Source organism: Amblyomma mixtum, chromosome 4 (genome assembly GCF_055824585.1).
Source record: "Amblyomma mixtum isolate Tamu chromosome 4, ASM5582458v1, whole genome shotgun sequence".
NCBI classification, from domain to species: domain Eukaryota; kingdom Metazoa; phylum Arthropoda; class Arachnida; order Ixodida; family Ixodidae; genus Amblyomma; species Amblyomma mixtum.
In genome coordinates this window covers 110,296,043-110,312,525 of record NC_143015.1, presented here as the reverse complement: position 1 = coordinate 110,312,525, position 16,483 = coordinate 110,296,043, and the positions used below count along the sequence as shown (strand labels likewise).

At 44.8% G+C, this 16,483-nt stretch overlaps 1 protein-coding gene across 1 annotated transcript; it reads left to right on the top strand.

Annotated features, from left to right (window-relative positions):
- Window positions 1–72: 72 nt before the first annotated feature.
- Window positions 73–15,762, top strand: Dus1 (Dihydrouridine synthase 1). Its single transcript, XM_089587551.1, has 11 exons — window positions 73–465; window positions 1,578–1,737; window positions 4,791–4,903; window positions 5,641–5,723; window positions 8,129–8,232; window positions 8,869–9,013; window positions 10,521–10,623; window positions 11,302–11,387; window positions 13,292–13,502; window positions 14,441–14,516; window positions 15,548–15,762. Exons 1-11 carry the CDS (start codon window positions 232–234, stop codon window positions 15,691–15,693), a joined length of 1,461 nt encoding a protein of 486 aa, XP_089443677.1. The 5' UTR covers window positions 73–231; the 3' UTR covers window positions 15,694–15,762.
- Window positions 15,763–16,483: the final 721 nt, after the last annotated feature.

Genomic DNA, 16,483 nt, shown 5'->3' with positions numbered 1-16,483 from the left:
GAACTGTGGCAAATGAAGTAACGTTCACTACGGCGTAATTCAGTCAAGACCGAGCCAATCCAAGATGTAGCTGCTAAATCTACTTCGCGTTTCTTTGGTTCCCTTCCAAGTCTTTTCTGCTGCAGCTCATCGCGATGCGCTACGTTCTTTCCCCACGCTCTTTTTGCACACGTGCGTCTTGCTTATATTGAAGTCCTCTTCTAAAGTTCGTCCGTCGCAACGCTCGCAACGATGCCGGAGAAACTTTCTGGCTACGAGTTTTGGACGAAAGTCCTCAACAGCCCCAAGTTCGTCGTCGCGCCGATGGTCGACCAGAGCGAGTTGGCGTGGCGACTGCTGAGCCGTAGACACGGTGCCCAACTCTGCTACACGCCCATGCTTCACGCTGCCGTGTTCCTCAAGGACCCCAAATACCGCCAGGAGAGTTTGGTCAGCTGCGACGAGGACACACCGCTCATCGTTCAGGTTGTATACCTCGCCTGTCGCGGTGGCTTTGGCACAGTTGCAGTGGTATCGCTTAGACCTGGATTTTTCTTTTGGATTGGCACCGATCGACAGTACCAGCGACCGGTGTATATAACAATGACTGCTGATCCAGTTCATGAGAGGGAGACAACTAGAAGATTATGGTGGACCACATATGGCAGGTTTCTCAGATCATGAATGACAAGCGTTTACAACAGCTGTATCTTACCGGCAATCACCTATGGGCCAGAAACGTGGAGGTTAAGGAAGAGGGTTCAGCTTAAGTTAAGGACAACTGAGCGAGCTATGGAAAGAAAAATGATAGGTGTAACGTTAAGAGATCGGGAACGGGCGGAGTGGGTCAGGGAACAAACGCGCGTTAATGACATCCTAGTCGAAATCAAGAGGAAGAAATGGGCTTGCGCAGGACATGTAATGCGAAGGCAAAGATAACCGCCGGTCCTTGAGGGTAACGGGGTGGATTCCAAGAGAAGGCAAGCGTAGCAGGAGGCGACAGAAAGTGAGGTGGGCGGATGAAATTAAGAAGTTTGAGGGGATACGGTGGCCGCAAATGGCAAAGGACAGGGTTAATTGAAGAGACATGGGAGAGTCCTTTGCCCTGCAGTGGGCGTAGTCAGGCTGATGATGATGATGATGTATATCACCATGACAAGTAGTGATGTGAAATGATGTGCTTTGTAAGCATTCCTGTGAATTCGCGCGTCATAATCAGTACTGTACTGCTCCTTGATGCCATCAATCACATACTGGATGGAGCTGCACGCGATGTAATTTAATTAATTTCATTTTCTCACGCAATTGATGATGTGCCATCAACTCGAGGTAATCGGGGCACGCTACACTCAACATAAATCGCTAGCAAAACTTCTTTTTGAGAAAATATCATCAGCTGGTGCCTTGCGAGTATGCATAAAATCTGCAGCAAGGCTTGGCTTTGCGAAATTAGGCAGAACACTTTTTGGCCACCTTTCTCCCTTCCTTTACAGTGTGTTTCAGGACCGAGATATGTGAGACAGATACTGCGCGATTTGCTTTTCTCAAAAACCAATTACCAATCTTACTAGCTAAACCTGTGCTTTTTTGATTGGCAGTTCTGTGCCAACGACCCCGACGTGCTGTTCGAGGCCTCTCGCATGGTGGTTGGACACTGCTGCGCGGTCGATCTCAACTTGGGCTGCCCGCAGGCCATTGCCCGAGCCGGGCATTACGGAGCCTTTCTTCAGGACGAGTGGGAGCTGCTCTCCAAAATGGGTGAGGCTTTGCTCAGAGGTGTTGTAAGTTGAACGCATCGTGGGAAACAGGGCAGAAGATGACAAATCGGAGAAGAAGCATGCGTGATGGGCACTGACTTCCAGTTACATCTTTTGCTTCAAGAAGAAAGTGAGAAGCAAGGTAGGAGGCAAGAAATGTGAAGTAAAAAGGAACTTATGTGTGGCATTGCGAGCTTATGTGCGTCCGCCGCCGCGGTGGCTCAGTGGCTATGGTGCTCGGCTGCTGGCCCGAAAGACGCGGGTTTGATCCCGGCCGCGGCGGCTGAATTTCTTTGGAGGAGAAATGCTAGAGGCCCGTGTGCTGTGCGATGTCGGTGCACGTTAAAGAACCCCAGGTGGTCGAAATTTCCGGAGCCCTCCACTGCGGCGTCCCTCATAGCCTTAGTCGCTTTGGGACGTTAAACCCCATAAACCAAACCAAACCTTATGTGCGTCCATCACATGATAAAACATGCTGCTGGGTGAGTTGGCGCATAGCTTGAGAAGATGAAGCTCAAAAAAGGACAGCACACAGGAGAAGGGAGGATGGAGAGCGCGTGATCCTTTATTCCGTCTGTGTGCTATCCTTTTTTGCGCTTTGTATCCTCCATGTGAATTCTTTAATTGACAAGGTGTCTGCGGGTTGGCTGGCACCCTTGTGAAATTCCTTTGCGATGTGCTAGCTTTGACAACTTATGTGAAGTGTTTTAGTAATGAAGATTCAATTGAGTGTCAGCACCAATGCTGTGTACTTCTTGTTCTCTGGCCCATTGCTTTCTGCACTGCATGATTTTTAGCTGCTGTTTTGCAGAGTATTACTCTTGAAATTCATTGCTCAGGGTGTTGCTTAATAAGGGATATGCAAATTGGAACCTCGGTCATTCAGTGCTTAAATGGCTTGTGACTCCATCCAGGCTACTACCTCTAGATTATTGCTTCCTTTGGGACGTCACTGGGAACTACTACTGGAGATTATCTTCGTTTCTGTTCCTGCAGAGTCAAGAGAACAGCAGGCTATATGCGCTTGCTGTCTTCTCAAGAGAAAGTAAACTCGTTGAATATATGAGAGATTGTGATTATGATGTGTGGACTTTTGCACGGTGAAGAACTTTGGGTTACTCTGGAGCTGTCAGCAGTTCTTGCTAATGACCCAGTATGGCTATGTGATCGTGGAGTTAGCACGCATGGCTGAAGCATTTAACTCTTTCGCTACCGCGGAAAAATGGACGATTTGGAGTGTACTGAAAGAAAATTTTTTTTCACAAGAACTAATACACCCAGCACATATTGCAATGCATGAAATTGTAGCTTATTAGTTACACTTATGAATGAAACAAATAGAAGAGTTGTGTGTGCAAGAGTGAATGAACATTTATTTGTGAAATTTGCCAAAAACACAAAAAAAGTATATAGCAAAAATAAAAATTACGGGCTGCACTAAGCCAGAACTTGATTAGAGGAAAACTGGAATATACAAACTGTTGCACATGTTTATAGCTGTCATTATTCACAGTTTCAGCCATGAGAAAAAATTACTGCACTTTCCATGGCCAGTCAAGTCAGGGGTCATGACTGTGGTGCCGCTCTGAAGAGCAATCAGGGGTGAAGATGTGAAGCAGGGGTAGACTGACAGGTGCTTCACATAAGGTTTTATCTTTGTTCCTCCCTTGTTCTCTGATAGCCGAGCTTGAAGTTTCTTTTTTTTTTTCATTTCTTTGGTTGGTGTTGAATGGATTCTCTGGGAGGATTGGGGGTGTGGACTTCTTTTCCCTCACCATACCCGAAGATTTCTTGAATAAGCTGCTCCCTGAAAGCCATCTAATAAAATATGGCATTTTAGGCAATCTCTAAAACATCAGGATCGATGAAATAAGTTTTATCGATGTGGTTCAGAAGCCAGGACACTTTCCAAGTCTTGCCAATAGATGCTGCCACCGCTGAAACATCCGCGTCCGTTACGTGCAAAAAAACAAACAAAAAAGCGAAAAACCAATTTTGGGAAATGATTTTTGCTGGCAGAGGGCCAGAATAGATTATTCCGGTATTTCAATAGAGATATAGTCGCAGCAGGTCAACAATTCCAATGTATATGATGATTCCAATGAACTTCAGCATCTCCAACGGATTCACGTCTTCCCATGAGCCGTAACGCCGAGCGTATGTGTGCTTGTTCAAAATCTTCATCCATGCATACTTATTAGTGTTTCGGCACATGGTCTTCATCATTTCCGCCGTGAAGAGCATAAAAAAAAAGTCTAGAGCTCGAGCGAATCTCCGAGCGCCGCTCCGCAACGATGTGTCGATATGGACACCTAGCTGTCGTCTTGGTTGAAAAACGCGACGCGACCTTGAGAATTTGGCAAACTGTCTTCGCCATACGTTGTAAAGACCCTGAAGCACAAAAATATACCACTGTCATCAATTCCAAACCGTATCCACCGCAGAAAACACACAGCGAACGAAAACAGAACTTACATGCAAGTACGCGCTGACGTTCCAGGCGCCCGAGGCGAAGTCTCGCTGTCGAAACCGAAATCCGACGTTTGTACATTGTTGCCCGACTAATAACCGCTGCTTTCGTCGCAAAAAACGAAACCGAAACCGGCCGACGTGCTCGGTGTCAGCTTTCGCTTTCGAGGAGCGCGCGGCGATGCGGACGCCATTTTCTCCGGCTGACGCTGCTGCGGCCGTTCAAACTTTTTTATTTCGCGGCGCCCCCTCATGTCAAAACACTAAAACCAAGGCTGCAATCGAAAGAGCAGTTGTTGAGCTAGACAACTAGATGGCGGAGCACGTCCACGACGCTCCAAAATGAGCTGTTTTGCGCAGGCGATTTGAATCGATCATATGCGATCGATTGCCTATGGCGCGGTAGCGAAAGAGTTAAGGCTTCAAACAAAGCTCACTGTTACATTTGTCGCACATGTAACACTTTATTATGTGCATACTTGTTTTTGGAGACTAGGTATACATTGGCCAATGTCTGCATTAAGGGAAGTGGGAACAGTAAGTTAATTACTGAATGTTTCTCCTGTTATTCATTCCACCTCACAGTGAACAAACTGCACACGGAGCTGGAGATTCCAATCACTTGCAAGGTGCGGGTGTTCCCAGAAGTGGAGAAGACTGTGCGATATGCCAAAATGCTAGAAGCTGCTGGCTGCCAGGTCTGTACCATTCACTGTGTTTGTAACTGTGCTTGTTTCTTGCAAATGGTGCATTTGCATTTGATGACTAGCTCTAGTCGTTGACAGTTTGTCACTGTAATAGCTAGAATACTACTTTGTCTGTTAAATTTTGTGCTCTTTCCTGTCAGTTGAGATTGTTGCCTAGTGCTTTGCATGGATAGCATCTCCTGTCATGTTTGGGGGCTTTGACCTTTGTCTGTAAGGCACCTGTTAGGCGTTATCTAACTTGCATAAAAAAAAAAGAAATGCGCTCACTTTGCTTGTTTTGCATTCCTCCTGTTAAAATTTATGGTTTTTCTCCCAGTCATTATTACGCAGTTCTTTTGTAATGACGTTGCTTATGAAAGCAGATATTGTTTGCACTTATGATATGCTTTGCTGGGACCACCAGTAATCAGTATCCAGAGTGTTGGTCCAGGTACAGTAGCGTACTGCAATAACAATTGGATTTTTCAGCTTGGTCAATGTAATTTGACGTCACTATACAGCTGTTATTACAATAGCTAAGTTTGTTTGATACATCAATAAAAGAAGTATCTAGGTTGTGGTGTAAGTCAGTTGCATACCCCTTTCAGGCTAAGAGAGGTACGAATGCATGCATATAATTTTTCTGTGCCTTGTATGTAAGGAAAAAGCAATCTGTTAATTAAATAGCCGCATGACTTGACCTAAAAGCTCTGCAGCTTTTCTAATATATTTGTGACTGCATTTGTCAGGTTCTGACTGTTCACGGTCGTACAAGAGACCAGAAAGGACCGTCCACTGGCCTGGCTAACTGGGAACACATCAAGGCTGTCAAGTGAGTCTTGGAAGTCGGTTTCTCTGGAGGAATGGCAGTATTAAAAGGATAGTTTAAATGGGGCTTTTTTTCTCGCCAAAGATCCAAAGGTCTTAGTTTGCTCCTTGGTGTGAATGATATACCGTAAGCTGCATATTTATACTTTGCACCTGTATTCATCCATTCTCCTAAAGTGCCGGTTTCTTTGCACTCGAAGATTCTCACAGGTGATGTAGGTTGGTTGGTTTTAGGGGGTTTAACGTCCCGAAGCGACTCAGGCTATGAGGGACGCCGTAGTGAAGGGCTCCGGAAATTTCGACCACCTGGGGTTCTTTAACGTCCACTGACATTGCACAGTACACGGGCCTCTAGAATTTTGGCTCCATCGAAATTCAGCCGCTGTGGCCGGGATCGAACCCGCGTCTTTCGGGCCAGCAGCCGAGCACTGTAACCACTGAGCCACCGCGGCAGGGTACAGATGATGTAGGAGATTTGAGGTTGGTGTCACCCGAGATGAGATTAAAAATCCAAGAGGTGTGGTGTTGCCTCTCTGTGGGTTGAGCAGATGAAAGAGTTCTATGTCAGCCACTCATTTCATCTAGCACCGCAAACTATTTTCCATTTTCCACTTGATTCGATGTAACCTATACAAGGAGAAGCAGCTTGGGGCTCCGCATTCCTACTTCACGAGTATTAGTCTGTTCTCAGCAGATGCCGACATCGGCTTGGGCTCTCAGTCGGCAGCAGTTCAACACATCAACACAGTGCAAGCATAGACGCTAAGTCCATTATTTTTTCCCAATTGGTAATTGTTGCGCGTAATTTGAATGTAAAAAAAAGCAGCTGTATAGGGGAAGGAACTTTCGCTAGATGAGGATTGCCACAAACATTCAGTGCAGTACTGCCACAAAATGTAGCAGCAGTCACATTCAAGGAAAGCAGTGTATGTGCGTGTTGTAATGTAAGTTATTGAACGCCTGTAGTAAATGTTTGGGGCGGTAATTGTGAATATATTTCATTTACTAATCTGATTTGAAGCCTGTTTACACAAACTCTTATCGAAACAAACAGTTTTTGCAAATTGCACCTCTCACCTTTGCTATCATCATGATTTGATTTGGCACCAGTTTTTCTTTTTCTGGCAGCAGATTTTCGCAACAAGTCCTCTGGCGTTGACTGTTCTTTCATACGTGACCTAAACTTTTACTGGCCATCAACATGGCTCCTGGGGGCTTAATAATTAGTGCACGCTTTGTCAGAAAACCTTTTTCAGTTCACAAAATGCACTGTTCGTCAAGTGTAGTGTACTTCTCTTTAAGAGTTTGTATTCACATTGTGTTGTTAATTCTTTTTCCCTTCCTGCCTCAAGCATGCCAACTTTTTCGAGCAGGGTAAACTGCTGTGGCAGTGCACAGTTTGAATTGTCAGGGGCAAAACTGGTTTGCATATGAAATAATGGGCAGTTTTACACATAAAGGTGTATGCATTCTGGCAGGGCTGCGGCACTTAACTATCTGAATGATTTGAATGGATTGGGTGGGCATCACAAACAGTTATTATACAGTCAAGTCCACTTATAACAATACTGGTTATAAGAATATATCGGATATAACAATGGTCAGTCATGGCACCATCAGCTTTGCCATGTGTTCTATGGTAAAATAAACTGCTTATAGCAATGCTGTCAAGGCACATTATTGGTTATAACAATTAAATCTGGTACATAATTGAGTGTCAACCATTACAGAAAAAGAAAGAAGGAAATGCTACAACCACACCAGCAAAACCATGCTTACTACACAAAAGCGCGCACGTGTGGGGCCGACCAATGGACTAAGCTGGCGCAGCAACGCCACGAAAGCAAAAGAGGCAGGTGTCATCGCGTCAGGAGAGCTGCTGCATTGCTGCATTGGCTACGCACGCCATGCGTACCCCTAATCAGTCAGTGCAGCGCGCGTGCATGCAGCCAGCGCGGTTTTTCTCTTGTCAGCTGTCACCGCACCCTTGGTTCTGCATGCTTCTTGAATTTCCCATAAGAATCACTTCCGGAAAGCCGGCTTGATTCCTGTGACGTGGAGGCGCGCGAAGCTCCCGGTGGCGCAGTGATGGTGGTGTTTTGGTCATTGGTGAACATTGTTCCGGTTCCCTGAAGTTTGAATTAACGAGCTTTTACAGGCATTAGAACAATCAAACCCCTCCGGATATTTACTGTCAATAAATGCTCTGAAGTTTGTCGTCTTTTTTTTTTTTCGGCACAACCCTGTTATAACAATTATTGGTTATAACAATGGTATTTCCATGGCACTTGAATATTGTTATAAGTGGGCTTGACTGTATTTCTCTTGACCAGGCATCTGCCTTCAGTATTCTCGGAACATGATTTCCACCTTCATTTCATGTGCATCTTGGGTGGCTTACCTTTGCAGGCAGAGTGTCAAGATCCCAGTGATTGCAAATGGAAACATTCAGTACCTCCACGACGCTGTGCGATGCCTCGAAGAGACTGGCGTCGATGCAGTCATGTCAGCCGGTGAGTTACTGGAAACTGTTTGCAATGGTGTGGTGCTGTGTAAACACAAACACTAGAGTGAGTGCACCTTGGAATGAACTATTACTCAAATTATTCTTTGAAGTCTAGTTGTTGAAGGCCCAGTGTTGCTTCAGTTTCATGGTCTCGCTCTTGCTTATTGCTGTATACTTCCGTTGTGCAAAACATCTTGGCATTTTTCAGTACCCTTTTGCTTCTCCCTATGCAGTAAAATCTTGAAGTTAGATAACTCCGAACGAGTGCCTTACAGACAAAGGCCAAAGCACTCAAACACTACAGGAGATGGTATCCATGCAAAGCACTAAGCAACAATCTCAACTGACAGGAAAGCAGCAATTTTTATCCACTCTTGATTTGTGTGGAAGGCTCAATTCAGTCAAGTTTCCTGTTATATTGAGTTATTTGCTGCCTCTTGCACTTCAGCTTGGTGGTTTTGAGTTTGCGATATACGTTTCTCTCAGAGTGGATTAGGTTTTTGCGTATATATGTGGTATTGCAGGTTCCTTGTTGGCAGAAGTAGTTGATCAGCAGTTGTTTTCTAACATACTTCTAGCACCTCATCCGCATTTGTCTCCTGCATTTTCAATGCTGTGCGCTCGTTGGTTGTTGTTTTCTCAGAGGGAAACCTGCACAACCCCTACTTGTTCACTGGGCGCCAGCGACCCGTATGGGAAGCAGCGCTGGAGTATTTGGAGCTGGTCCGACAATATCCGTGTCCCACCTCGTACATCCGGGGACACTGTTTCAAGCTGCTGCACCACTGGTGAGCGTGTGATTGGTCTGATACTCTTGTCATAGACCCCAGCTTTACCCTAACTATGAGCTCAGTAAGATCTAAACTAGCATGGCGAGAGGAAGGTAATACCCGTGCCACACGCGCACAAGAAATGGCACTAAATGCTTAAGGCCTTAAGTTTGTTAATGCCATTATTCCGGAGTTTGTGCTACACATCCACATTTAATGCCATTATCGGAAGTGACGATGGCGATAACGCTTGCAAAGTAGTTAAAAGTTTCATCTGAATATAAACATTCTTAATGAGCACAATATATCGGGAATGTTGTTCAAATGTAATGCAGAAACGATTTTCCAGAAAATACGGCTGTTCCTGTTTTACAAGTCGAAAAAGTAGGCATAAACTCGCTTGTCAGCACATAAGTCGAAAGTACCTGTCAGTAAGGGTGTTTAACTCAAAGTTAAGAATTAACCATTTCCTACTGGTTAGGTAGTTGTTACTAACAAAGCTGCATGCTTTTCTGCGTGTGGAATGGGAACGAGAGTACGCGTTGCACGGGCGAATGAGTTGTGGCGAGCTCAGTAGGTCGCGAATGGCAGTAAGGCTAATGCCATTAAATTTATGCGTGTGGCACCGCACGAATGCCATTAAAACTTAATGCAGTAAGCACTTAATGGCATTAAGTCTGTCCGTGTGGCACGGGTATAATTCTTAGTGTATCCTTGCTTTCAGTGCTCTTTGTGCCTGGGCATGCATTAGGCTTTCTACACGCAGAACAGTGAACGGGCCAATACTAATGCCCCTGCAGTGTTTACACAGTAAGAGGTGGATATAAAGCTCATTTATTGTCAAACAAATGAGCATAATGTGCTTTGTGGCATCTCAGCAGCACGAGATGTGAACACGTTGCTCCATGCGATATTGCTAGTATAAGGAACAGCATAGATTCACAGTGAGAGGCTCACAGAAATGTGTAACCGCAGTGAAGTCATGTGTGAAGCTGACTTGGCATGGTTATTGGCCAGGGCTGTTACCAACAAGCGTGCGCTTGCTGGAAATTATTTAGCAGTTTTAACACTGTACTATTTTTGTTTTTGGTCGCGGTCATAGTTTGTTGCAGTGATGCGCTGGGCAGATACGTGTCTTTCAAAGTAAACATAGTTTTTCAGTTGTAAAATTTGCAGGGACTCAGGTGGATGTAGCGTGCTTTGTTTCGACTCATGGTTTGTTGTTTAGGGCCTCAGTATCGGCTGCATTTTCCTGCTGTGTTGCGTTCTGCTTTTACGATAGTGCAGGTGGCCTTCAGTTTCATGTGTGGTCGACAGTGTAAATGTTTTTGTTATGGAAAGAGAAGCTTTCGAAAGCAGCCACTGTGTTGTCATTTTTTTTTTTTTTTTTTCATTTTATGTTTTGATGAGCTTTCACAGCCCTCTTGATGCATTCTATGGAAGGCTTTATTAATATCATATGTTGACTGTTGTCCTTGCAGTAGCGCATTTAAACAGCTCTCGTATTGTTCTTTTGTCTGTTCAGCATGACCATGCCTGAGAATGTGGATCTGAGAGACAAGCTGGCCAAGGCAAGCACGGTGGAGACCTTCGAAGAAGTCGCCACAGCCCTTCGGGAAAGGCATCAGGTGTGTCAGTTTGAATAGCTGTGCGCTGTTTATTTTAAATGTCGTGTGGAAATTATTCTTCTCGTCCCTCATGTTGTTTATCTCACGCAGGTATCGGGGGTGGGGGGTTGAACCCTCCATGTGGGTTTAAAATCCTGCCTGAGCAACTGTATTAGGCAGCTTGCAAATGTGTTCCAAACCTATTCCTTCCTTTGGCATGTTTTGATAAAGACAGTTTTTTTTTTTTTACCTCGTAGACACACTTTTGGCATCGATTAATTAATTAATTAATTTGTTTATTTATTTCCAGTCCTCTCAAACTCCAGATGCATCAAAGAGAGGAGTGGCACACAAAATTGGTTGCAATTTTCTTGCAATTTTGGTCATTGGCAATGATAAGGAGGGGAATCCAGTCATTCACATTATAAAGGATGAAGGAATTAATGCAAAGGCTAGTCCAGCAGTGTAGTATCTCCACCCTGAATTCGTATTCAACATGAGATGGTTTGTAAGACAAGAGAAAGAATAATTGACCTTCAACATCAGAGTTAACAATAGAAATTGCACCTTTGGCAATAATGTCATGTGCTTTGACCATTCGGATTGAGTTCTGTTGACATACACTGCACCGATTGAGTATTTAGTGACGTCCGCTATTCGTTTGTGTTTTAATACGAGCTCTAACGGCCTTCCTTGCAGGACCAGACTTGGGACCCGGACCCAAACTCTCCTCAAGCAGACCTCCCGTTCCCACCCTGGATCTGCCAGCCATACGTGAGGCCTGGGTAATGAGAATTGTTTATTACATTAGCATGAATTCTTTGTAGCCAAAAAGAGTTTACATCATAGCCCGCTGAATATTTTTGCGATGGTGAGGTGAAAAGATGTTGTGTGGACTGAACTGATTCTGTATGGGTAATAGTGCCACGACAGTAGCAAGGTATTAAAGTGTGACACAGGCCTATACTATACTAAAGTCACAAGGGGCCAGCAAAACTGCGACAGAGTTGGTAATGTAGGGGCAGAGGGTCATTTTGGGTAGATGATCTCTGGGGGCTGGCTTGTTGAAACAAGTCAGGCAGCCTGAAGTTCAGCCTTAGCCTAAAGTTTCACTATCCTTCAGTCTGGGCGAAGCTAATTCTGAGAAAACTACTACTGCTACTAATTGTACTGCTAAGTGTAACCGCGTTATAACGAACCGGTTAAAATCATAAAATATTTCTGTATAGCCAAAATCTGTGAGGTAAAATTACACGGGAGAGGTTTTAGCGCCATTTTGAAGCCGCTTGTGGCTGTTGCTGCGGCCACGAAAAACAGCTCCAAATGCCAGTTAGGTTGGCTTCTCCGCTTAACAGCGGTGTCACGTGACAAAGGGAATGCTATTGCCATTTTCATCGTCTCCACGAGAGTCGATGTGTGCATGGGAAGGCTACTGTAAGGCTACAACTGACCATGCCGCTAGTTCCGGAATGCTATCAATAGGTGCGAAAGGCACAAACCAGTGCTGACCACCCAGTGCGCTGTTTGCAAGGAAACCACGGTGCGAACGCTTGCCATGCCACCACTAGTCACTTGTGTAGTGAGGCAAAGCTTGCCGCCTGTCATCAGAGCGGGCACAGCCTAGCGCTCGGCAGTTTGGTGTTCAAAGAGTATGCTGGGACAAGCAAAAATCTTGAAAAATAAAATGTGCCTGCCCCTACCCCCTGGTGTAACGGGCTTGCATATACAGTGAAGCCTTGATATAACGAACCTGGATATTGCAAATTTTTGCTGATATCGAACTGACTAAATATTTTTCACAAACATGCAGTTTTTACTTTATATATCAAACGTGGTTGGCCGTGGTTCCATATTTTGGCTATATTCGACTAATTTTGCGAATTTTAACCTGTTTTCTAGCGAGGTTCCACTGTACCCATTTTATGCAACACTTCGTTAGATGCATAAAGTAAGAATGGCATGTGGTTGTTAAAAATATTTAGGAACAGTTCATTATCGCCAGTAATTTGCAGTTTCCATGTTTGTCACATTGAGGTTTGTCTAACCAATTCTGGAACTCGATTAAAGAAGGGTCTTAGAAAAAAATTGTTATTAATGAGGTCACAATTATTAAATCTTCAGGGAACATGTTTTTTGGTGTGATGATTCTAAATGTTTCATTTAATTTTGTGTACAACATGTCCTTCTTATGCAGTATGTTATGTAAGTTTTTTGCTGAGAGCTTTTAGGAAATTTTACTTTTGTGAACTTGCTAAAGTGTATGCCTTTGGTTTTTCCTGATATCAAGGAACGCAATAAGAGTGACATTATCGCTCTGCCCACCATAGAAGTTGAATTGCCAGACTTTGAAGTTGCCACTTCACAGATGGGAAGAACAGTTTCTATATTCCGGTGTCTGAAGTGTCAGCTTCAAAACTCTGTAACTCAAGTTCTATGATAGGCAGGATGATAATTTTACCCTTATTGCATCCGTTGACATCAGGAAAAACCATTGGCATGCATTTTAGCAAGTTCCTTGCAACGAAACTTCCCTACCATGTCATTGCTGTCTTCTTTGCTGTATACCAGAACCAAAAACTGTCAACTTTCGCCCTACAAGAGGGTGGGATTCCGTGAAAGGTTTTTTTTTCTTTTCTGGTGCTTTCTTCTCTCGACTGTTTTTGCCCCCCCCTCTCCTTCTGCCCTCCAGCCCCCAGGTGGCCCAGGAGACCAAGCGGGACCTGGAGGCGGAGTACCAGAAGCTCCTGGAGCTGGCGGCGGCCATCAAGCGCCCCGCTGACCTCGACCTGCTCAGCCTGTCCCGCAAGCAGCTCAAGCGGCTGCGCAAGAACCCCCACAAGGCGTTCGCCACCCGTGAGCAGCTGGTGCCCTGCTCCGTCACCGGCTGCCCCAACCCCAAGGTGTGTGCGTGTGTGTGAGCATGCATCATTGCAATCGTGGATGTCTTCATCTTTAGGTGACTGTGTGAAGGGAATTACCTGAGGTCCATGCTCTGAAACATCGAATCCCAGCTGCATCAGCCTCATTTCAGGGGAGGGGAAATCCAGTATAATGCCTGTGTGATGTTGCTTGAAACCCCAGTTGGTCTAAATTGATCTGGAGCCCTCTGGTGCGGTGTCCTTCATAGCCCACGTGCAGATTTGGGACGTTAAAGGAGCATAGACATCTAATTTTTTGTTGGGTGTTTTCTTCTTTGTAATGATGACGATTGATTATCTGGAAATTAAAGGGCGCGGTAAATGTCCCACCTTTCGGTGGACACCTCAACCGCGCCATGAGAGAGGAACTGCTTCCCTGTGCTTCATGCTGCGAATGGAATGTTTGCCCTTTTCTTCCCTTCTCTTCTCTTCACTGCATTGTTGCTGTCTTTCCTTTCTCAGTGACCCACGCCTCCTCCTTTCTGTGTTAACAGCCAGCTTTGCTTTCTTTTTTGTGCGCGCCACGTTCTTTGCCTTATGGCCCCAAGGAATTTAGAGGTTGGCTTCTCCCACAGCTTCCGAGCTTGGTGGTGAAGCGGACTCACAGAGGACTGTTTTATTGTCTTTGGCCTGCATTTACCTCCGAAAGTCGGCCTCGCGCGTGCCGCGTTGCCATCATTCCGCGGGAGGTACATCGCCACTGCCAGACACTCTTTGCTATAGCCGTTTTTTTTTTTAATTTTTACTATAACTGGAAAAAAATGTAGTTTTCTATGGGAGGCAAAATGGTATCACAGTTTCACTTTACTATATCCCAGTTTACTATAGCGGGGTTCTACTATATAAAACGAAAGCAGTAGGAAACAGTGACTATCCATTAATTTAGAGCTTGACACTTTTTCTTTTCTTTTTTTTTTCAGTGTTCAAAGTGTGTTTATGGACTCTGCAAACCTTGCTGTCGTGACCGATTGAAAGAGAACCTGGAGAATTGTGAAGGTATTTTACTCACGCCTACCATTATGTCTCTGTATGTTTATCTTATTTTTGACGTTCTTTCATGCTTTGTATGTCCACTGTTGACCATCTTCATATATGTGTGTCGTGATAAGCTCCTCATTTCCCTATTGCTGTGTGCCGCAGTAGCTGACCGATTTTTCGAACTCCGATAATTCGGACTTACGCGATATTTCGGACTTCGCTGAGGAACCGTCACGCACCTCATAAGAACCCGTACAGTTCACGACCGATATTTTTGACTCAGTGGAGTTCAGAAGTTCAATTTTTGGGTCTAAAGTGGATGCCAGCAATAATGTGAAGATTGTTTTTCAAACGAAAGTTCGTTTTTCCAGCCTAATGTAGATGCGGGGGGGCATCGCTGTCACAACCAACCTGTTCTCCACTGCCATGAAAGGCACCATCTTGGATTCAAATTGGACCAGTGAGCCTTGATGGGAGTGAATTAGACAGACGGTCTTGGATAGGCTTGGCAATTTGTTCTCCATTGTTGCCATTCGAATTACACACTGTCCGTTACCATCAGGATGGTCTACAAAGGGTGCGTGATAGTGTTGAAAACTGCCATAGGGAGCCTACATGTTGCAACATGTAGGCTGTCTAGCCCATTGTGGCTTGGACGATGCCACCTATGGTATAACCATTATTATTTTATTATTTTTATTATTCGTCTGAGTGAAGAGCGCTGTTCTTCAATAGAGTGAAGTTGGCACAGTTCTATCGCTTCCTTATCGAATACAGGGAGAGGAGGCTAACCATAATTATAAACTGACCTTGTTTGGTCGCAACACAGGTCGATTCCCTGAGGTTTGAAAAGCGTTTCAGGAAAAAGTAGTCAACCTACTATATTTGAACAAATTTCCTATGTTGTCAGTTTCTATGGGAAGTAATCGTGCACTTTACCGAGGACGTGAAATCTACGGCATTGAAAATTTGTGGACGAAGCAGTGCTTAAAAGATGTGCGTAGATTGAACGAGTGTCCGAGGTAATGTTGCCTGCTACTACCTTTCAGGGCACAGCTTGTTCTACAAGCCCAGGACGGAAGAAGAGGAACTGAAAATGAGAACAGCCAGGGACGCTGCTGCCTCAAAAAAAGCTGCAGACCGTGCAACGGAGAGTTCCCTCAGTGAAGCAGACTTCTCAGAACTTCCCACCTGACTGGCGTCACAGAGGGAAAAGCCTGTTTAAATGTACAGATGTGAAGTAATATATGTAAATGATGGCAAATGGGCTGCTGCCTTCTTTTCTGCGTATTGATTTTATTTGGCCTCTGCTATGAGGGCTCACACTAGTGGCAGTACAAAGCGGAATGCGGCATTGGTGGGAGTGCATTCATTTGATTTTTCAGATACTCTTCTTTCGTGAAATAGGACAAGTATACAACTAGTGTCTTCTTCTCATATATGTGTAAGTTGCTATGTAAATGCTTGATCCGATTATTCTTCATCCGTTAATATTTGGAAAACTTCCTTTCAGAGGCATTCGGTACTTTGTTCTTGAGTCGTATTTGATTATAGAAGTATGCTGTTGATTTCATAAACGAAGTCCGTGCATTTTTTCACGTGTATCATCTTGGCACAGTCACTTGGGGAGGGCAATGAAGCTTGCCTTTCATCCCTCCATCATGAATGTGTGAAAATGTTTCAGATCACTGCGCTGACCTGCATTGGAGCAATGCGAAAGCAAAACATCCACATACTATACAGACGTCCGTGGCTGCTCTAACGTCCATGGCTATTTTGACGTCTAAGTGTATTTTATTGCATTTAATTAACTAATGACACCTCTTCAACCAAATTTTTCCCACGGCAACATTTTATCACACACTTTCTGTCATAATCGCACTTTCGCACATTTGTCGCCGCGGTGGCTCAGTGGTTATGGCACTCGGCTGCTGACCCGAAAGACGCGGGTGTGATCCGGGCCGCGGCAGTCGAATTGCGATAGG